The sequence below is a fragment of the Physella acuta genome, unplaced genomic scaffold (assembly GCF_028476545.2).
Source record: "Physella acuta isolate Inbredline_101_S28 unplaced genomic scaffold, ASM2847654v3 ptg000405l, whole genome shotgun sequence".
NCBI classification, from domain to species: domain Eukaryota; kingdom Metazoa; phylum Mollusca; class Gastropoda; family Physidae; genus Physella; species Physella acuta.
In genome coordinates, this window is record NW_026731924.1 from 320,316 (window position 1) to 343,481 (window position 23,166).

The following is a 23,166-nucleotide window of genomic DNA, read 5'->3' on the forward strand; positions in this document are numbered from 1 at the left end:
TAGGTCTCAACCAGTTCTGTCATTTGACATCTGTCATTGAGGTCATACCTGTATCAATAGAACCATTGGCACCATTGCTGCTCTATAAGTCTATCCTATAAGTTTATACCTGTATCAATAGAACCCTTGCTGCTCTATAAGTCTATCTGCTGCCTACCAGTGTTTCTTCCAGGCATCTGTTTTCGAAATGGAATTGATATAAAAAAAATGTATACCTTTTAACAGTATCGCCCCTAGAAAATATAAAGACCAAATTGGAATTTCAATGGCAGTCCACTGTTTATATTTTATTGAACTTTAAACTTTGAAACATCAACAATTGTAGTTTAGTCCCTTTGGTCTTCAGATGGGAATGTTTTAACTACAATCTGCTACATAGGAATTGTTTTCTTTTAAATTATAATCATCATCAATTGTAATTAATGCTGTATCATTATAAACTTTTCATTAGCTTTAGGAAACCCCCCCCCCCCCCCCATAGCATTTAAAACTGAGACTTGACCTTTCACCTCTGTGCAATCACTTTTTTTTTTGTTTGGAGTTACTGCCCTTATGTTGCCTATGTCAGTATTGTCCAAATAATGTTTTCACTTGTGAGACACCCAAAGTTTACGCAGCATCTAGTCCCAGAGATATTTATCTTGCTGATGTAGGAAACACAACCAAAGTTTACACCTAGTCCCAGAGATATTTATGTTGCTGTCGTTGTAAACTTTCAGCAGACTGTTGTTACAATTTGACGTTAGTTTCTTCTGAAACTTTGTTTTGTTATTATTTAAATTTCCATCATTTTACTTTATGCATTCCATATATTCTTTCCTTAAGTCCTATATTGTATTTATTCAGTATTGTTTTATATGAATATGCTCATACATTTTGTACCCATCTCAAATACATTCAGTTTATGTTCTATTTCATATGAATGTGGTCTTTTTTTTTTGCCAATTTTGCCATCAGGGAAATTGATATTAATGACTTGATGAATTTGCTCAATTGTTAAATTAATTTGTTAATTTTTTCAATGGACTCATTGTAAGACAAAATGTGGTGTCCCCTTAATTAACTGGATTAATTAGGTTAAAACCAGTTGGACGTACACAGTCCTAAGCTGGTTATAAAATATTCTGTTAGTGTTTTATATTTAGCCTGTAGTGCTTTTTGTCCATGTGTCTGTCTGTCCACGCGTCTGTTTGTCCACATGTCTGTTGCGCTGCCTTTCTCTACAGACCATGTTCTTTCAAGTGCTCACTCTTATCATGTTTTGCTGATACTCCGCATGTTTTAAAAACATTGTTGTAGGGGGGTGGTCAATTATTTTCAAGTTTTCCAATGTGTATTTTTTAGGTTTTTAGCTTACCTTGTGTTGATGCTTAGAATTAATTTTTTCATATTCAGTAAAAAATTTTCCTCTATAACCAGTAGAAAAACATCATGGGATGCCTTCTCTGTGTCAGCTGTGGTATTGACCCAGCTGTTAAAAATAATTAATTTAAAAAATGACAAGACTTTGCTTTAATTAATTAGTTGACTATGCTTAATCTAATGAATGAATGCTTTAATTAAATAGAAACACCTGCGAGAATTGCCAATGTTGGTGTCACTAAAGACTAATGTACTCAGGTGTGTGTGTGATTTTGTGTAATACTCATCCTTTAGGGTAGTTGGCTGCTGTGGTGTCTTGTCTGATGTGATGGCTGTGGTGTGGTGGTGTCTGGAGTCTTGTGTGAGGTGTATGTGTGGTGTCTGCCTCAGTGTGTATGTATTGTGTGTATGTATTGTGTGTGTATGTATTGTGTGTATGTATTGTGTGTGTATGTATTGTGCGTGTATGTATTGTGTATGTATGTATTGTGTGTGTATGTATTGTGTGTGTATGTATTGTGTGTGTATGTATTGTGCGTGTATGTATTGTGTATGTATGTATTGTGTGTGTATGTATTGTGCGTGTATGTATTGTGTATGTATGTATTGTGTGTGTATGTATTGTGCGTGTATGTATTGTGTATGTATGTATTGTGTGTGTATGTATTGTGCGTGTATGTATTGTGTATGTATGTACTGTGTATGTATTACAACTATTCCCATACTTTCTTCACTCAGGTCCTGCTTTCATTTCAATTTTCAGCCAATCAAAAAAAATGTATTTTATTTCACATTTATTTTGTTTGCTATGTTGGCACTTTTTAAAATGATCATTGTTATACCTTGTCAGTATTTCTTTAATGACAGTGTCATGTCATTATTTATAGCATTTGATGAATGACAGTATTAGAATTATAAATATTTAAATAGATAACTGGTAACTTTTGGTTTTAAATTGACGTGATTGTGTATCACTATGGGTCGAAGAAATAAGCAGTACCATCTTTGTTCTTTGTTACCCACTTCATTAAAGGGAGAGAATTTAATCAGCATAACTCTGTATTTTTTAACTCACAAATTGATCCAAAACAAATGATTTGTTGATGTTTTCAATTGAATTTTGTATGGAGCTAGGTTTTACATTTTGCCTTGCTCTTACTGTCATTTTACATTTTTTTCAAAGAATGTTCCCGTACTTTAAAAAACTATCAAATTTCTTGTTGACAATTTGTTTATAAATTGTATTTTATATGTGCTGGTTGGCTTGCGACAAATGCTCATGAAAAAAGTTTACCTGGTTCATTGTCTGTTGACACAAAACTGTGTGTCAGTGATATTGTCAGTGCCACGGATTGTCAGTGATAATTTAATTAATCAGTGTCCAGTATTAAATTATGAGTCAGTTATTATGAAACATAAAGTTGTATCAGGAATCAAACAGTATTTTGGTTGTTTTTTTTATTTGCCTACTCCCGTCCATTACCTCCCCTTGTCCGCCCCTTGCCTCCCCTTGTCCCGCCCCTTACCTCCCCTTGTCAGCCCCTTACCTCCCCTTGTCCCTTACCTCCCCTTGTCCCTTACCTCCCATTGTCCCTTACCTCCCATTGTCCCTTACCTCCCCTTGTCCCTTACCTCCCCTTGTCCCTTACCTCCCCTTGTCCCTTACCTCCCCTTGTCCCTTACCTCCCCTTGTCCAGTCCCTTACCTCCCCTTGTCCCTTGCCTCCCCTTGTCCAGCCCCTTACCTCCCCTTGTCCCCCTCCCTTGCCTCCCCTTGTCCCCTCCCTTACCTCCCCTTGTCCCTTACCTCCCCTTGTCCCTTACCTCCCCTTGTCCAGTCCCTTGCCTCCCCTTGTCCAGCCCCTTACCTCCCCATGTCCCACCCCTTACCTCCCCTTGTCCCTTGCCTCCCCTTGTCCAGCCCCTTACCTCCCCATGTCCCACCCCTTACCTCCCCTTGTCCCTTGCCTCCCCTTGTCCAGCCCCTTACCTCCCCATGTCCCACCTCTTGCCTCCCCGTGTCCCGTCCCTTGCCTCCCCTTGTCCAGTCCCTTGCCTCCCCTTGTCCCCCTCCCTTGCCTCCCCTTGTCCCCTCCCTTACCTCCCCTTGTCCCTTACCTCCCCTTGTCCCTTACCTCCCCTTGTCCAGTCCCTTGCCTCCCCTTGTCCAGCCCCTTACCTCCCCATGTCCCACCCCTTACCTCCCCTTGTCCCTTGCCTCCCCTTGTCCAGCCCCTTACCTCCCCATGTCCCACCCCTTACCTCCCCTTGTCCCTTGCCTCCCCTTGTCCAGCCCCTTACCTCCCCATGTCCCACCTCTTACCTCCCCGTGTCCCGTCCCTTACCTCCCCGTGTCCCGTCCCTTACCTCCCCTTGTCCCGTCCCTTGCCTCCCCTTGTCCCCCTCCCTTGCCTCCCCTTGTCCCCCTCCCTTACCTCCCCCTTGTCCCTGTAGTGTCTAATGCACTGTGAACGAGCCATGAACCAAACCTATCTAGAGATGGTGGGTTTGAGTTGGCCCTAAAAAGGGCCGTTAATAAAAAAAAAATTTAGCAAATCTTCAAGTCGTGGCAGTCAACAGCGCCTATGACGTCACATCCGCAGGGGAAGTCATGCAGATATTGACCGGAAACTGCGCTGTCTGACATCGCCTGCCCCCTCTACTTGGCCGTCTGCTGGTGGCCGTCTGCTGTTGGCCGTCTGCCGGTCTAGCGGTGGCGCCCTGTCTGGTATTTTCTCTTTAAAATCACAAACCGCACTCTCCTCTTAACCCGCTTCTTCTCTGCCTTCTTCCTCGATCCTGAGGAGCTGCGGCCTGGCTTGGTGCCGTGGGGTGGGGTGGACACCCACACACTGCTGCGGTGTCGTCTGCTTTTCGGTACATTTTTCCTGCCGGTGAAGATGGGGATGCCGTCACCGAGGACGTAGCGCCCGTAGAGTCCGGCCTTGACCGCCCAGACCGGACGTGCCACGACCCCTAGCTTCAAGGCCGCGATCATGGCCTGCCGGATGTCGTTTGTTTCGTCGATGACCCCCGCGGAGCAGAGGACCTTGCGGATGTCCTTGAGACTTGACCCCCGCGGGTCGTTTAAGATGGTGATGGCGATGCTGATGAGACGTACCATGATGGCTAGCGGAAGTCCCGTCTGGCTCTCGTCTGAGCTTGCCGTCTGCTCGCTCGTGTTGTTCCTGTTGGTGTCGCCATGTTGACCTAAATTCACTCTCTGCGGCAGGACGGGAGGGACGGCTATTCCCCGGGCGGAGAACGCCGGCCTACCCCGGGAGCTGCGCGCGGGCATGACTCAAGACTGCTGGATGAGATGCGAGAGGGGGGTGGCGCCTGCACCCAGCCACAGTATGCGAACACTGAGTCCGGACCTACGAGAAAGCATCTTGTGTAAGTGCCGGTTAGGATCTAGGTTCGATCATTTTAGTTGACATGGATTTTTAAAAAAAACGTGTTAAAAAGCAATTTTATCTTTTTTTTTTTTAATTTTGCAATCAAAGCCTGAAGTAATTCAGAAATTTAATATTTTTAAAATCAATTATTTTAAAAATATTAAATACCAATCCAGAGATCTTAAAGATATTTTTTTTTGAGTTTAAGGCTTGATATCTATTTTCATCAAGCCTAAGATATAACCCGATATTTCACTTTGGTAAGACAAACATTGATTGGCTGTACAGGAACTCCGTGATCGATTTCTGACAGCCCCCCACATATCATAGTTATTTGTTTACAAAACTTTGCCGATACGAATTTTAAATAAACTTATGCTATTTTAAACCACGTGACCTAGTTCTGCCATATTTGTTTACATTTTGTATTTAAAAATAGCAGGATGTCTTAGTTCATGTCGCCATTAGCACGTGAAAACCAAATTGTTTTTATCATACAGTTATAGATCTATGTTTAGTTACCGAAAATACTAAATCGTCAAATACATCCAATCTTGACTTTATTCCGACAAATACTCAGGTATTTTAATACTTGTTGTAACCATATTCATTTAAATTACATCGCACCAGATTTTAAAAATATTCTATACCCCATTAAAAGAGATAATTCACGGCCGCCCAATTAAATAAATGTTTGGAGACATTTAACATCCGACAGACCTCAAATGTATTCACTGACGTAATTAGACTTCTATATGTGTGGTCTATTTAGTCGACGATCACGTGTGACTTGTAAAAAATTTACTTGACTTTTGTCCTTGCTTGTTACATCAGACAAGAATGATAACCAATTAATTTTAAATTAAATGAGATTAATCTGTTCGGGAATTTCAAGTTTAATATATAAATAAATAATGTATTAATTCGCTCGCAATATTGGTGACAAGCAAATTTAATTTAATTACAAATTTCTTGTAAAGTAAAATCAAAAGCCACTGGCATCAAAACCAGCTAATTAGATAATTAGTTTATTATAATCTAGTTTAAGTTATATACGAATAGTATCTCGTCAGCAGTACAACCCCATCTGTTCTGGTAAAACGTTTTTAAAGCCAAGAAAAATAATTTAACTGACGACATATAAAAAGGCATGTACTGTTATGTAGACCGATAATAAAAGTTCAGTTTCCCCAGGTAAAAAGATTAAAGCCGTGCGATGGCTTTTCTAAAGACCTTCCTCCCCCCCCCCCCCCCCCCCAACAAGCACAATCACTGATGCATCACCACCAAGCAAACGTCACCACCAACCGTTCCCGTCTGCTTCTCTGTTGGTCATCACTATGTGTGTATGCCAGGTGTGCTGACGTCATCAAATCACGTGTACTACGAGGTAAACAAGAAATGAAGTAAAAGAAAGGTAAAAACCCAATGTATCAATGCTATGGTAAGGACCCAATGTATCGATGCTATGGTAAGGACATCATGACCCAATGTATCAAGGCTGTTGTTCAACCCCCGCGGTCTATTTAAACTGACAGTTTCAGTTGTTTATGGTGGGGTATGTTGGGGGTGGGGAATGGTGAGGGTGTGCGGGGGGCGGTGCAAGGGCGCGATGTCCGTTGTAAAAATGTTATCAGCTAATTACAGCAATAAACGATAATTAGAGAAGTATACCACCCCCCCCCCCCACACACACACATACACATAACACATCTACAAACTGGAGGGGGAGAGACTAAAAAAGAAATGTCAAATAAATACCTGCTGTACATACGATTAAAACAGTCACGTGACCAGGTGTGACACTGCCAGTGATCACTTCAGTGACATGTCAGTAGTGACACCCCCCCCTCTCGTCATAACAGCCTCAGCCAGTCACGCTCCACTGATCACCATGTTAGACAACTTGAACCAATCAACGCGACGTAGTTGTGTCTAGATTCTCTGCCCCTTCCATAAGGATAACTTTCTGTTGGGACCAATTTGTGTAAGTTTTTAATTACTTAATTAGTGTATATCTTTAAATAGAGATAAATTGTTATCTTTAGAAAAGGCTACATTTAAATGTTATATTTAGCGAGAGCTAGAGTTGCACCAAATAGTTCTACAACTGGTCTCTGTAATATTTTCCTGTAAATCTAACTCAACTGTTTTTACGATTAATTTTTTTTAAATTGACTTGACGGAAGACACAGCTGTTTTAATGTAGGGTAGAGTAGTTGCTAATTATAACATTGCAATCAGTGCTAATCAAAAACTAATCTAACACTAATCAAACACTGTCATATTTTTTAAAAATTTGCGACCTACACACTTCTCATCTGTCTAATTACACTAGTAAAATGAAAACGACTTGACAATGAATTAGACTTATGTTTCAACATCGCCGACATCTAATAAGTGGTGTAAGGGTTCGCCTACAGGGGGTGTTGTGGCGGTGTGTGACGATGGGGGGGGGGGGTAAGAAAGTGTACACTCACATTATAAAAAATAAATAGGTATTTCTTGAGCTGAATGTTATTAGGATTTGCACATTTTCCAAAATCTTTTTTTTTTTTGTAATTTTTTTTTGAAAATTAAAATCAATACAAAGTAATTTTACCATCAGCTGTTTTCATCTTAGATCATCTACTAACCCAATGTTACCGGTAATTAAAGTATTTCAATTTGTTACTCAAGGGAGGCTACTCAATTAATATTTTTGCAAATCATCATTGCTTGGTTATATCCCCTTACAAAATAAAATGTGGTATGAGTGCGGTGGGCTAACTAAAGTGTGACGTCATTATATTTATATGGGGCTATTACTTATTACAACCAGGGAGAGGGAAAACGGCAAAAAACTTAACATCATTGGCAGACATTTCATGATTTATGGACAACCATTTCATGATTTATGGACAACCATTTCATGATTTATGGACAACCATTTCATGATTTATGGACAACCATTTCATGATTTATGGACAACCATTTCATGATTTATGGACAACCATTTCATGATTTATGGACAACCATTTCATGATTTATGGACAACCATTTCATGATTTATGGACAACCATTTCATCATTTATGGACAACCATTTCATGATTTATGGACAACCATTTCATGATTTATGGACAACCATTTCATGATTTATGGACAACCATTTCATGATTTATGGACAACCATTTCATGATTTATGGACAACCATTTCATGATTTATGGACAACCATTTCATGATTTATGGACAACCATTTCATGATTTATGGACAACCATTTCATGATTTATGGACAACCATTTCATGATTTATGGACAACCATTTCATGATTTATGGACAACCATTTCATGATTTATGGACAACCATTTCATGATTTATGGACAACCATTTCATGATTTATGGACAACCATTTCATGATTTATGGACAACCATTTCATCATTAATGGACAACCATTTCATGATTTATGGACAACCATTTCATGATTTATGGACAACCATTTCATCATTAATGGACAACCCTAAAGTAGAATCCCGGGAGAATGAAAGAGTGTATACATGTAGGTTCGGGTTTAGACCTTTCGATGTAGACGTGTAGGTCTGGGTTTAGACCTTTCGATGTAAACCAGCGCCACTTAAAATACTACATGTTTCCACTCTTGTAATACCAAGTTCAAAAGTCAGTCACAAATATGTAAACCAGAATTTTATAATTAAAATTTTATTTGTGTTCTGTTAGAGTAAGACAGGTACGAATATTGATTGGCTGCTGGGTCCTCACTCGCGTTATGGGGGGGGGGGATTCGTTTTTAACACAATGGACGATTTAATTTAATTATATTTGACGTAATTATCCCCCGATGTGACAATGTTCTGGTGTAAAGTAACAATTGTTTGAATTCTGTGTAGGCCCAGCACATAGGCTGTATTTACACCCTTCTCACGTGACAATACACCAGACGGGTTTAGACCTGCTAGACTACTCACCTTCAAGGCTCTCACGTGCAGCAACTTACACTCAACACTAGCCTGGGAACACTGACGTCTAGTCCTGATTCAACATTCGAACCGTGACGTCACGAGGGCGCCGAGACATTGGTGACGTGACTGTCACATCCAGCTGGTTTAGACAACTCGACACGCCCTGGGTAGACCTACGATGAAACCTCGAGTTGTCTCCTCTGCTAGTAAGCCGGGAATTACAGCTCCTGGTAAAATATCGGCTGCCTCCTTTTTCTTCCTCCCGCCCAATCGCTTCACGCCGTACTACCACCTGCTGGATCCTGACGACTCGGGGGATGACGAGGATTCCAGCGGTGATGACGTCATCGTCACTGACCAATACGGGGAGAGGTCAACTCTTGAAAATACTCACATCAAAAGGTACGTGGGTCTGTCTATAGAGATTATCATATAATATAGACCTTAATACATACATACAAAGTATATATATATATATAAATAAATATATATATATATATATATATATATATATATATATATATATATATATATATATATATATATATATATATATATATATATATATATATGCCAGCATTACCCAGAGAACAGATGCCAGAACTACCCAGTCACAAGTTGCCACAAGTACACCAACACGATGGCCACAAGTTGCCTGGGCCAACATGTTCTCTTGGAGGGAGCTCTTCCCCGCCCACGGGCTCAATGGTGAGGTTTGGGGGAGTGTTGTGGGGGAGGTGAGGGTGGGCGTATGTGTGGTGTGTGGGTGTGGTTTGAGGGGGGAGGCTAGGGTGGTCATATGTTGTGTTTTTGGTGTGCTACCTCGAGGGGTGGGATGTGTAGTGTGTTACCACGAGGAGTTGGGTGTGTAGTTTGCTGCAGTGTAGCAGTGTTGAAACGTCATTACATCTGTTTCCAAACATTTCAGGCATATGGATGGATTACGTCATGTTAATTAGTCAAGTCATGTCGTGTGTCATTTATGTCATAAATACTTCAGTCAATGACAAATACAAGCTTCAATGGTAAGTGTTTGATTTTTTTGTTTTATTATGTTAATTACTATGCTAATTAATGTAATCACTTAGTCAATACAACAAACAATTAGAGTTTACTGGCCCCAGGTTTTATGTAGTGTGTGATTAGCAGAAAATTTGCTGGTGTGTGTTTTCTACTAAATGGAGTTTGTGACGAAATGACATTTTTTGTTGACATGTGTTCTCTGAGAAGTAGGTCAAACCCGGACAGCTGTCAGGGGACGGGAACCCTTGGGGAGACGGCCATGTAAGATACTCGTCATGTTTCTAGAACTTTCTCCAGACTAGATAAAATAACGCATGCTGTGGTATTTTGTCGACATATTATATGAACTAACGAATCTCTAATCAACTAAAGTATAAACTTTATCTTTCATGGATTCTAATCTGGTTACCATGGCAACAGGACTGGTTGGATGTGGGTACAGAGAGGTTGGTGGGCGTGGCTGGCGGAAGTGACCTTGGCCTTCACGGTCATCAGTTTAACCATCGTGAAGTCTGTCGCAGCTAAAGTAAGTACAAGGCTCTAACCTGTGCTATCTTAGCTCTAAGCTGTGCTAATTATCTTAGCTCTAAGCTCTGCTAATTATCTTAGCTCTAAGCTCTGCTAATTATCTTAGCTCTAAGCTCTGCTAATTATCTTAGCTCTAAGCTCTTTTAATTATCTTAGCTCTAAGCTCTTTTAATTATCTTAGCCCTAAGCTCTGTTATCTTAGCCCTAAGCTCTGCTAATTATCTTAGCTCTAAGCCCTGTTATCTTAGCCCTAAGCTCTGCTAATTATCTTAGCTCTAAGCTCTGCTAATTATCTTAGCTCTAAGCGCTGCTAATTACCTTAGCTCTAAGCTATGCTAATTATCTTAGCACTAAGCTCTGCTAATTATCTTAGCTCTAAGCTCTGCTAATTATCTTAGCCCTAAGCTCTGCTAATTATCTTAGCCCTAAGCTCTGCTAATTATCTTAGCCCTAAGCTATGCTAATTACCTTAGCTCTAAGCTATGCTAATTATCTTAGCACTAAGCTCTGCTAATTATCTTAGCTCTAAGCTCTGCTAATTATCTTAGCCCTAAGCTCTGCTAATTATCTTAGCACTAAGCTCTGCTAATTATCTTAGCTCTAAGCTCTGCTAATTATCTTAGCTCTAAGCTCTGCTAATTATCTTAGCACTAAGCTCTGCTAATTATCTTAGCTCTAAGCTCTGCTAATTATCTTAGCACTAAGCTTTGCTAATTATCTTAGCTCTGAGCTCTAGAACATATCCTTGCTCTTAACTCCTGCCTTAGCTCATTTTTACAAGATAAGCTGTTTTAAGGTCAGCTCATCTTTCTGCTTGCAGGGTGAAAGGTCAAGTGAGAGGTCATGGAAGACCTTGTGGCAGCTCTGTCTACTGCTGGCAGCGTATGGTCCGCTCCTGGCGTCTGTAGGTCTCTCTGTCTGTCTGCTCACGTTTTGTCTGCACGTGCATAAATCTTGTACAGACGTCTTAACGTCTTGAAGCCCATCTAAACAGACGTGAAAAACCCGTTTCAAACCAACGCTGATACATTAGCCCATGACAAAAGGACCTAGGTCAAATTACCCCCACAATAGTCCCCACACTAACCGTGCCAAAAAATCAACTGATGAAATAAAATATTTTCAGGAAACTTATTTACACAGCACTTTTATCGTAGGCCCTTTAGACGGGGAACAGTTGTGTCACCATCTAAAATTAGGGTTAAATTCTTGAGGGGTGGGGGGAGAATGTTCGGCATATTTTCAACTTGTGAAGTAACCTTGACCTTTTGCTGCAGGTCGTTTGTCCCACACAGCTGAAGGTCATGTTTGCTCCCGTGTTCCTGGCTAGCTGGGTCATCAAGGACACGTGCAGGGACATATTCGTGAGTAGTTCACACGTCATTGTGACATCATGGTAATGTTTGTGAGTGGTTCCCACGTGACTGTGACGTCATAAAAATGTGTTGTGTCCTCAAGTTTTAAAACGCCTTGCTTGAAACTTTTTGTTCAACTCTGTGCAGGCCACTCACAACACCAGGGCTCTCTCAAGGCGCGGGTTCGAATCCAGGCTGGTCAGAGTGGTGCAGGAGGTTGTGGTGCTGATGGTGATGGTGCTGTCGCTGGTGTTTATCTGGTGAGTCAGGGGTTGGTCAGTTGGTGGTTAGTATGTCAGTCAGTTGTCAGTATGTCAGTCGGTGGTCAGTCGGTGGTCAGTATGTCAGTCAGTTGTCAGTATGTCAGTCAGTATGTCAGTCGGTGGTCAGTATGTCAGTCGGTGGTCAGTATGTCAGTCGGTGGTCAGTATATCAGTCGTTGGTCAGTATGTCAGTCGGTGGTCAGTATGTCAGTCGGTGGTCAGTATGTCAGTCGTTGGTCAGTATTTCAGTCGGTGGTCAGTATGTCAGTCGGTGGTCAGTATGTCAGTCAGTTTTTGATATGTCAGTCGGTGGTCAGTATGTCAGTTGGTGGTCAGTATGTCAGTTGGTGGTCAGTATGTCAATTGGTGGTCAGTATGTCAGTTGGTGGTCAGTATGTCCGTCGGTGGTCAGTATGTCAGTCAGTTGTCAGTATGTCAGACTTCATCAGCTACAAGTTACAAATATGTGATTTGCTTCTAACTAACCAGACATGTGATTTGCCTCTAACCATATGTAAACTTTCTCCAGCGCGTGCCTCGTCCACCACGCCCACTCCCCCGGCCCGCCCCTGACCTTATGCCAAACCCTGACTAGGGTCACCACAACCTTCCTGACCGCAGGGTTGGCAGGCGACGTCCCTCTCTTTGACCGATGCGTCATGATCGTCTTCATCTTGGTTGCCTTGGTTACCGTACCCAGTCAGGTGAGGCTATAATTTACATTTGTTTCTACAAGGGACATAACCGCTGTTTTGTGGTGTCAATTTTATATTACTTTGTTACCTCCCTTGCACTAGAAATTTTTGCAAAAGCAAAAATTTTATTTTTAGCGCAATTTCCATACTGGCAATTGCGTTTAATAATGCGTCATTTCTGGATGGATGGATGTGTGGATGTGTGTCCGCAGCTTTAAGTCGTATCTCCTCCTCAACGAAGCAATATCGAGGACTAGTTCCAAAGCAAATATGTTAAGCAAGTTCCGAGGATGATTGTGGGCCAAAAAAATTCCCGGAATTCCTTCCTGGATTTCCCGGAAAAGCCAAAAAACCTAAAAAAAGATGCAGTTTTTTGCCCATATCTCGGCAACCAGACCACTTAGCGACTTGAAACATTTACCAATCGATTCCTGCCATAATTTAGAACAATATTGCCGAAGAAAGTTTTCAAAAATATCCTTTCGGTCACAAAATTTTTTTTTAAAATTACATAAATACCCACAAACCGATCGTTCTCCTAGCTTGAACGCACCCCAGCATTATACGTCTTTGTGATCACTATCTATTTTTAGATAACATAAGGAAATTGCGCTTAAATTGTCACTAGACTTTTTATTAACTTGTTTATTTAGACGAGTGCTGTTGGTAGTGAGGTAGTTGGTAGTGATGTTGCTGGTAGTGGTGTAGCTACTGGTTAACAACGTGACGGTTAGTTTCTCCTAATTTACGTTTTTTTTTCGTGTCAGGTGGAGGCGGTGGTCAGGTCATGTACTGATGACGTCATTCACGATGTCCAGCAGCCGTGTCGTCCGGACAGGTCAGTTGTCGTCTGCGGTGGGAGCTTGACTCATGACGTCATCGCACTGTTTCTACGCGAGTTTTCATCCAAAGACGAGGTCAATTTTTCTCTACCACTGTCTACCAGTTACCTCCCAGTGACCCATTCTTCTCTCCAAGCTCTCCCCCCCTCCCTCCCCCCTCTCTGTTTCTCCCCTAGCTCACCCTCCTCTACCCTCCTTTCCCTCCCCTTATCAAGTTTTTAATCTCATCTCTAGAGTTCCAGTGTGGCCTTCCTGTGTTCAAATGACCTTGACCCCGACGCTTATCACGTCCTGAACGACCCGAGGTGGCGCCACCGTGTGACGTCCGTCACAGGGAGTTGTCTCAAGGACGATGACCTTCAACTTTGTGGTGTTGACCAATCATCGGCGTGTTTCATTCTGGCCGCACGTGATGCTAAAAATAAACAACAGGCTGTGAGTGCTTTACATCACTCGTTCCTACTACAATAACACCAACAACTCCAACACCAACAACACCAACACCAACTACACCAACAATACACAATAAACACAAGTAAACATACAACTAAAGACATACTAACTATCCCACTAAAAATACACTCCATGTCACCGTGACCTCATATGTCACGTGACCTAGATAAAATACTGTTGTTGTCAGCAGGATAGTCAGACAGTGATTCGATCCTGGGCCGTTCACGAGTTCGCCCCTCACTGTCCGCAGTTTGTTCAACTTTTTCACTCGGCAAATCGGAGTCACCTCGACTTTCTTGGTGAGTAAAATTTTATCGGTTGTAGCCCTTAGAAATTAACACAATTTTATTGGTCATGTGTCCCACCCCCCCCCCCGTCCCCCCTTTAATCTGTGTGTTGAATTTTGTCTTGTGTGTTGACTTCAACTGACCGTCCCCCGCCCCGCCCCCCCCCCCCCCCCACCTCTACTCCACCAGATCAAGTCGTGTGTCACGATGACCTGACCCCCGCCCTCCTGGCTAAAGTCTGCACGTGCCCAGGTCTGCTCAGCCTTGTCGCTCAACTCGTGGCATCTCCTGGACCAAAGTAAACAACCTGTTGTCATGGCAACCATCTATACTGTCTTATCACATCTTTTGTATTCATCATGTAATTAAGCGTTCTTCTTTTTGTCTGAGAATTTAAGTCTGTTTTTTCTCTAATTCTTTCAGCCAATCACAGGATGAGTTACATCCAGCCAATCAAATCTCGCGTCACATCGGCCTGCGTCACACAAAGGTGGAGAAGAGTCAGATCTTTCAGCGTTACGAGGACTACGCCTTCAGCGAGGCGTCAGCTGACGCTTATGCCAGGCGAGTCATAAAGACAATCTTTGATTGCGGACAATGACGCGACACGTCACGTGAATGTTACAAAATGTTACGTGAATGTTACAAAATGTTTACCCCAATTTTACATCACGTAAATCACAGCTCGCTGTCGATCACAAAAACTTTTTTATTTGTTTTTTTTTTCTTTAGTCACGGCGTCTGTTTGCTTGCTGTTGTCGATAAAAATTCTTCGCCGCCTCGCTTGGTTTTGAACCCTGGACCTAGCTATAACCTGCAGGTGAGTGAGATAAATGGGGTCGACTTACTAGTACGGGGAGGGGTGGACTGGCCGCAGGGACCTGCCCAGTCTACTCCCATACACGAATCAGGCAGAACTATTTTTTTTTCTCAGCATTGCAACAAGAATTTAGTGTAAACTGTCACAAATATAAACAGCATTGTGTTAAACTTTCTGACTACCACAAGTTTTGTTTTTCTATTACAAGCACAAGCACCATTATTTTAAAGTTTCTAGCTCGAAAATTGAACAAACAGACCAACAAAAAATGTGGACCTTCTGGTCCTTGTTTTAACAAAACTTTGCAACAAATTCTATAACATTTGAACGGTTATAAGAATACCAAACATAAAGTTGTTGACAAGTTTTATCAAATCAAAAACTGTCAAACCGACTTTTTTTAAAAAATCCATAATGATAATTAAAAACCAATCACCTCCTACAAACAAACGTATGTAATTTATGACGTCAGGTTTTACATCGTCTGCTAGGCTAACGACACGTGCGTGTATCTGAGTGCTGGGACTGGCGGGGCAGACGACGAGGGTGAGCAAACATGTTTTATGTGTGTTTTCATCACCCCCCCCCACACACACAAACACTTTACAGATAAAAGTACACACTTCTTGTGTTCAATTGGAAAGATTTTAATATTTGAAATTTAATCAATTTTAAATCAATGTTTTTTTTTTCAGAACAATCAAGCTCTGTATTTTACGTCAGTCATTCGTCTGCCGGTCAATCAGCCGGTCAGTCAGCCGGTCAATCAGCCGGTCTGTCAGCCGGTCAGTCAGCCGGTCAGTCAGCCGGTCAATCAGCCGGTCAACCAGCCGGTCAATCAGCCGGTCAATCAGCCGGTCAATCACCCGGTCAGCCAGCCGGTCAATCAGCCGGTCAATCAGCCGGTCAATCAGCCGGTCAATCAGCCGGTCAATCAGCCGGTCAATCAGCCGGTCAATTCCCCGATCAGCCAGCCGGTCAGTCAGCCGGTCAATCAGCCGGTCAATCAGCCGGTCAGCCAGCCCGTGTTACAAAAAGGTGAGAACTAAGTGGTGTTTCATCAACTGACCACACGGACTACGTCAAGTTTTTTGTGTTCAAGTGTTAAAATAAAACAAAAACAACACACACACACAAACTTAATGACAAAAAAGTGTTTAAAAAAACATTTGACACTTCCCCTATAGTGACTTCTACATTTGTGTCAAACCCTTAACATCCTGTTTCTAATCAGCGGAAATTGCTCCAATTAAAATTGTTAATTGCTAATCAAATTCTAGGGAGGAGGACAACAGTGGCAGACGTCAAGAACCAACGCTGAGCTTGTCACGTGTCTACTCGTCACGGACCAATCAGAATGTCGCACGGAAAATGTGTTGTTTATATCTAGATCAGGTAAACAAAGGGTTTGATGACGGTTTTTTGTTTGTTGCTTTTTTTTTTGGCCAGGTTATAGTCGGCAGTTATGTTACCTGGCTAGGGCTTAACCCTAACCCTAGGGCTAGCTGTATGTCTGTATGTATGGCTGGCTGTCTGTATGTATGGCTGGCTGTCTTGCTCTATGTATAGCTGTATGTATGTATGGCTGTATGTATGGCTGAATGTCGACCTTGACTTAGGACTACATGTGTGGCTACAGACAGCAATACTTACAGTTTAATTAATGACGTCATGTTTAGAATCACTCTGACATTGCCCTCTTTTAACCGTGACCCTGACCCACATAATGATGACCTTGACCCATACACTGTTCCTACCAGAAATGCCATCACACGCGCGAGAGCATGACGTCACATCCGAGATGGGCCCGGCCTGCTGTCGTCATGGCAACCAGACGGTTTACAGACGGCGCCTGGAACCTTCTACGTCATCTGTCACGTGACCCATCCACCGGCCCTGTCGTGGCCATCTTCTCAGAGAGGTCAGTCATAAGTCAGTCATAAGTCAGTCATGTCAGTCATAAGTCAGTCATAAGTCAGTCAGTCATAAGTCAGTCATAAGTCAATTATAAGTCAGTCATAAGTCATTCATGTCAGTCATAAGTCAGTCATAAGTCAGTCATAAGTCAGTCATAAGTCAGTCATAAGTCAGTCATTAGTCAGTCATTAGTCAGTCATCAGTCAGTCAAAAGTCAGTCATAAGTCAGTCATAAGTTAGTCATAAGTTAGTCATAAGTAATTCATAAGTCAGTCATGTCAGTCGTAAGTCAGTCAGTCATAAGTCAGTCAGTCATAAGTCAGTCAGTCATAAGTCAGTCAGTCATAAGTCAGTCAGTCGTAAGTCAGTCAGTCATGAGTCACTATAAGTCATCTTGACAAGTCCGACATCTATTTTAATAAGTCTGGTGTTCAATCATTTTAAGACAATTAAATGAATCATGAAGTTGACTTAATAACATGACTGACGTACTTAACCTTTCTTTCCTCAGGCCAAGCGACCTTGACCTTGGCCGCCTACTGATATTACCGATGGTTTTTATATCAGTTGCCGCCCCTGAAAGGTAACTTTCTTTCTTCAAGCCTAGTTCAAAGGTCACATAACTACTGACATAGGACATATAACTAAAGACGCAGGACACAGAACTAAAGACACAGGACACGTAACTAAAGACACAGGACACATAACTAAAGACACAGGACACATAACTACTGACATAGGACATATAACTAAAGACGCAGGACACAGAACTAAAGACACAGGACACATAACTAAAGACACAGGACACATAACTAAAGACAGAGGACATATAACTAAAGACACAGGACACATCAGAATAGATAAAACTACGGTACAACTAGACACACATAAGTATTCCCCCACAAACACACATTCCACCTTTCACACACCCACAACACCCGTCCCCCACACTCAGAGGCGTAGCGAGGGAGGGGCGGGGGGTGACATATGCCCCCGGGCGCAGACCTTAGGGGGCGCCAAGACGGGTTGGAAAAATAAATTGAAAGCTTGAGGGGAGGGGTGGAAATAGAAATCTTGAGGGGGGGAGGGGATGCAAGTCGAAAATTTGTCCCCGGGAAGGGTCGCTACGCCTCTACCCACACTAACCACACAACCAGCCATACCAGTGACATATTGCTTTTTCGTCCTTGGCCCCTAGTGTCGCAGATCTGCTGAAAGCGGAAGTGAAAACTGTCGGCCATTTTGTTGTTTACTCTGACGTAACGGAACATGACGTCACCATTGCAGACTTGGAGACCATTTCCGTAATAGAGATGGTGAGACGGTAAGTCACGTGGTGAGACGGTAGGTCAAGTGGGGAGACGGTAGGTCATGTGGTGAGACGGTAGGTCATGTGGTGAGACGGTAGTTCACATGGTGAGACGGTAGGTCACAAAGTGAGACGGTAGGTCATGTGGTGAGACGGTAGGTCACATGGTGAGACGCTAGGTCATGTGGTGAGACGGTAGGTCATGTGGTGAGACGCTAGGTCATGTGGTGAGACGGTAGGTCATGTGGTGATACGGTAGGTCACATGGTGAGACGGTAGGTCACATGGTGAGACGGTAGGTCACATGGTGAGACGGTAGGTCATGTGGTGATACGGTAGGTCACATGGTGAGACGGTAGGTCACGTGGTGAGACGGTAGGTCATGTGGTGAGACGGTAGGTCATGTGGTGAGACGGTAGGTCACATGGTGAGACGGTAGGTCACAAAGTGAGACGGTAGGTCATGTGGTGAGACGGTAGGTCATGTGGTGAGACGGTAGGTCATGTGGTGAGACGGTAGGTCACATGGTGAGACGATAGGTCACATGGTGAGACGGTGGGTCTCGTGGTGAGACGGTAGGTCATGTGGTGAGACGGTAGTTCACATGGTGAGACGGTAGGTCACAAAGTGAGACGGTAGGTCATGTGGTGAGACGGTAGGTCACATGGTGAGACGGTAGGTCACGTGGTGAGACGGTAGGTCATGTGGTGAGACGGTAGGTCATGTGGTGAGACGCTAGGTCATGTGGTGAGACGGTAGGTCATGTGGTGATACGGTAGATCACATGGTGAGACGGTAGGTCATGTGGTGAGATGGTAGGTCACATGGTGAGACGGTAGGTCACATGGTGAGACGGTAGGTCACATGGTGAGACGGTAGGTCATGTGGTGATACGGTAGGTCACATGGTGAGACGGTAGGTCACGTGGTGAGACGGTAGGTCATGTGGTGAGACGGTAGGTCATGTGGTGAGACGGTAGGTCACATGGTGAGACGGTAGGTCACAAAGTGAGACGGTAGGTCATGTGGTGAGACGGTAGGTCATGTGGTGAGACGGTAGGTCACATGGTGAGACGGTAGGTCACTATGTCACATGGTGAGATGGTAGGTCACATGGTGAGACGGTAGGTCACGTGGGTGGTATTTGGGGCTGTAATTTGTAATTTTTGCGGTATTTACCAATCTATGTGTTAAATTTGGTAAAGCATATTCTTTGTGTGTCAGGCTATTACATGAAGCAAACAGATCTTACAATTACATACCACTGTAGGCAAATCTTTTCAAACCTCACCTCTTTCCAAAACAACCTGTCTACTGATGAATGATGAATCTGTTGTTGTTTTTTTTTCAGGGAATTCCCACAAACCTGTGGGGTAGCTAACCTACACAGGTCATCCAGTTTTGGGTTACTTCGTTCATTTTCATTGGATGACTTAAGTCAGGTGACTGGGAAATATTTTTTTTCAGACAATACATAGCTTTCACCTGTAGATTAAATAAACAAGAAACTTTTTTTTTATTGTAGAGACACTTAAAGTAAAGTCCTATTGAACTACTGCGTTAACTAGATACATTTTTTCTTATGACACAACAGCAAGGGGGCACGACTCAACAACAAGGGGACAGAACTCAACAACAAGGGGACGCAACTAAGCAACAAGGGGACAGAACTCAACAACAAGGGGCTGCGACTGTAAATAGAAGTCCAGTTATTTCCCTTTCAAACTGTCAACTTTTCTCGTGTGAGCTGTTGGACCAGGTTTTGTACCAGGTAAAGTTGTACCAGGTAAAGTTATACCAGGTAAAGTTGTACCAGGTAAAGTTATACCAGGTAAAGTTGTACCAGGTGTTGTACCAGGTAAAGTTGTACCAGGTAAAGTTGTACCTGGTAAAGTTGTACCAGGTAAAGTTGTACCTGGTGTTGTACCAGGTAAAGTTGTACCAAGTAAAGTTGTACCAGGTAAAGTTGTACCAGGTAAAGTTGTACCAGGTAAAGTTGTACCAGGTAATGTTGTACCAGGTGTTGTACCAGGTAAAGTTGTACCAGGTAAAGTTGTACCAGGTAAAGTTGTACCAGGTAAAGTTGTACCAGGTGTTGTACCAGGTAAAGTTGTACCAGGTAAAGTTGTACCTGGTAAAGTTGTACCTGGTAAAGTTGTACCAGGTAAAGTTGTACCAGGTAAAGTTGTACCAGGTAAAGTTGTACCAGGTAAAGTTGTACCAGGTAAAGTTGTACCAGGTAATGTTGTACCAGGTGTTGTACCAGGTAAAGTTGTACCAGGTAAAGTTGTACCAGGTAAAGTTGTACCAGGTAAAGTTGTACCAGGTAAAGTTGTACCAGGTGTTGTACCAGGTAAAGTTGTACCAGGTGTTGTACCAGGTAAAGTTGTACCCGATGAAGTTGTACCACGTGATATGTGGCTATGACACTTCAATGATCATTAACATTCCCCACCCCCCCCCCCCCCCCAACCCGACATATAATTCATCCCATTAACACAAACTCAGCTTCACCTTTCTGCACTCTGAAACCCCACACTTGTATAACCCCACACTTTTATAACCCCCACACTTGTATAACCCCCACACTTGTATAACCCCCACACTTTTATAACCCCCACACTTTTACAACCCTCACAATTGTATAACCCCCACACTTTTTACAGAGCTATTTCAGCAGACACCTCTTGTCGTTCCTGCGACATTTGCTGGACATTGGAGACACGACTGGACATTTGCACTGTGTGAGTATCGCTGTATTAGGGGTCGGGCTTTGGGGGTTGATCTAAGGGGGTCGGGATATAGGGGTCGTGCTATGGAGTTGATCTAAGGGGGTCGGGCTATGGGGTTGATCTAAGGGGGTCGGGCTATGGGGTTGATCTAAGGGGGTCGGGATATAGGGGTCGGGCTATGGGGTTGATCTAAGGGGGTCGGGCTATGGGGTTGATCTAAGGGGGTCGGGATATAGGGGTCGGGCTATGGGGTTGATCTAAGGGGGTCGGGCTATGGGGTTGATCTAAGGGGGTCGGGATATAGGGGTCGGGCTATGGAGTTGATCTAAGGGGGTCGGGCTATGGGGTTGATCTAAGGGGGTCGGGATATAGGGGTCGGGCTATGGGGTTAATCTAAGAGGGTCGGGCTATGGGGTTGATCGAAGGAGGTCGTGTAATGGGGTCGGACTAAGGGGCTTGGACAGGGGGTTAAACTAAAGGGGGTCGGACTATAGGATTGAAGTAAGGGGGGGGGGGGTCGGATATTGGGGTTGAATTAAGGGTCAGAATGAAATACTGGGAGACCCCATACGCTTGTGATCAATGAAATAAAGATCAATACAAAAATCAATCACTGTCCTTTGTCTTTAAAGGTGACGCTAACTTCAGAGATGTGCCTAAATAGTCCATGCTACGGCGATCTGTACAGAGAGTTTTCGCTAACTCACGGGGAAATCCCTTTTGCTATTTATAGACCTACAGGACCAGACGATATATTGGAAGATGGACCTCCAGAGGTTTGTGTTTGTTCGTTTGTTTGTTAGATCATGTGTTTGTTTGTTTGTTAGAGCATGTGTTTGTTTGTTTCTTAGAGCATGTGTTTGTTTGTTTATTTGTTTGTTTGAGCGGTTTTTTTTTGTTTGTTTGAGAATTTGTTTTTATTTTACAAATTCGGCGTTGTATTTGTGCCGTGATTATTCCGTCGATGTTTAGTATCGTTCTGATTTTATGAGGAATCTATTCCTGTTTAGCCAACAGACTCGAACACCTCACGTGACGTGCTTGTTACGTCATCAGTAGAACTTGCTGAACTCACAGACGAATGTCACTTGAACGCTAAATGTCAGATGTCAGACAAAGCTGAACACGGCGTGACATTTAACGACATTGGTGAGTGACAACTAAAAGTATAACAATCTCTGAATACTCTAGGTTTGGTCCAGTTTAGGTCCAGCTTTCTTGCAATAACAATTGAGTCTAAAACGTATTTGTGTTTTGTTGTTTTTTTAAACAGAAGAGCTGAGAAAGGGGCAGACAACTCGCACAAATGTTTGGCTACATCCGGGGTCCAAGGTCCAGCTCCGACCTGGTGATATTGTGTGAGTTGTTTCCCTTTTGTTCTTAGGTCCATGGGGAGGTAACTCTAGCAGATTTGATCAGGGAGGTAACTCTAGCAGATTTTATCAGGGAGGTAACTCTAGCAGATTTTATCAGGGAGGTAACTCTAGCAGATTTTATCAGGGAGGTAACTCTAGCAGATTTTATCAGGGAGGTAACTAGCAGATTTTATCAGGGAGGTAACTACCAGATTTTATAAGGGAGTTAACTCTAGCTAATTGTGTGTGTCCTGCTTAAGTCTAAAGAGCAGACGATAAGTTTTACACCTGCCCGCCACGCCACTAGCCAGTAATCTAATTTAGTCTAACCACGTTCTGAGTAAAATGAGTACGCTTTAATTTACGTGTTTAATCTGATGAAGGCCTTATGTCGTAACGTAAGTTATATTTTTTTTTACTATTGCAATGAGCTCTGATGTGTTTTAATTTTTTTCACAAAACTTTTTTTTCACGTTCTCAGTTTCCTCATCAGAACACGGTGACGTCATTCAGGGTTGTGTGACGTCATGAGACACAGACTGCCATGAACCACGTGACGAGACTTGTAACAATTAGTTCTGGCAATAATTTGTTGTTGTTGTTTTTTGTGAGCTTGGTTTAATGCATGTGACCTTAGTGTGAACTTGAAACAGCTATGTTGTTTATTTTAAAAATTCACATTAAAAATATGTTGGTGACCACTTTCTCATCTTTTCTGTTGTGTTTGTTTGTCTTGGCTCGGCTACTTTGTGCTGTATTATATTTGTCCTGGGCTACTTTGTGCTGTATTATTTGTCCTGGACTACTTTGTGCTGTATTATTTGTCGGCGACTACTTTGTGCTGTATTATTTGTCCTCGGCTACTTTGT

General features: G+C 42.8%; 1 protein-coding gene across 1 annotated transcript; it reads left to right on the plus strand.

Annotated features, from left to right (window-relative positions):
- The first annotated feature begins 4,681 nt into the window (after window positions 1–4,681).
- Window positions 4,682–22,979, plus strand: LOC131942392 (potassium channel subfamily T member 2-like). The gene is made up of 30 exons (XM_059302229.1): window positions 4,682–4,757; window positions 6,625–6,746; window positions 8,648–9,121; window positions 9,297–9,427; window positions 9,648–9,744; window positions 10,163–10,268; window positions 11,091–11,174; window positions 11,548–11,634; window positions 11,773–11,885; window positions 12,418–12,592; window positions 13,351–13,500; window positions 13,660–13,860; window positions 14,069–14,177; window positions 14,355–14,463; window positions 14,589–14,729; window positions 14,898–14,985; window positions 15,477–15,531; window positions 15,681–16,023; window positions 16,266–16,380; window positions 16,746–16,906; window positions 17,414–17,485; window positions 18,101–18,226; window positions 19,562–19,652; window positions 19,805–19,969; window positions 20,465–20,476; window positions 20,877–20,954; window positions 21,575–21,718; window positions 21,953–22,091; window positions 22,216–22,300; window positions 22,779–22,979. The coding sequence occupies exons 3-30, from the start codon at window positions 8,898–8,900 to the stop codon at window positions 22,798–22,800; spliced, it is 3,423 nt and encodes a 1,140-aa protein (XP_059158212.1). The 5' UTR covers window positions 4,682–4,757; window positions 6,625–6,746; window positions 8,648–8,897; the 3' UTR covers window positions 22,801–22,979.
- The last annotated feature ends 187 nt before the right edge of the window (window positions 22,980–23,166 follow it).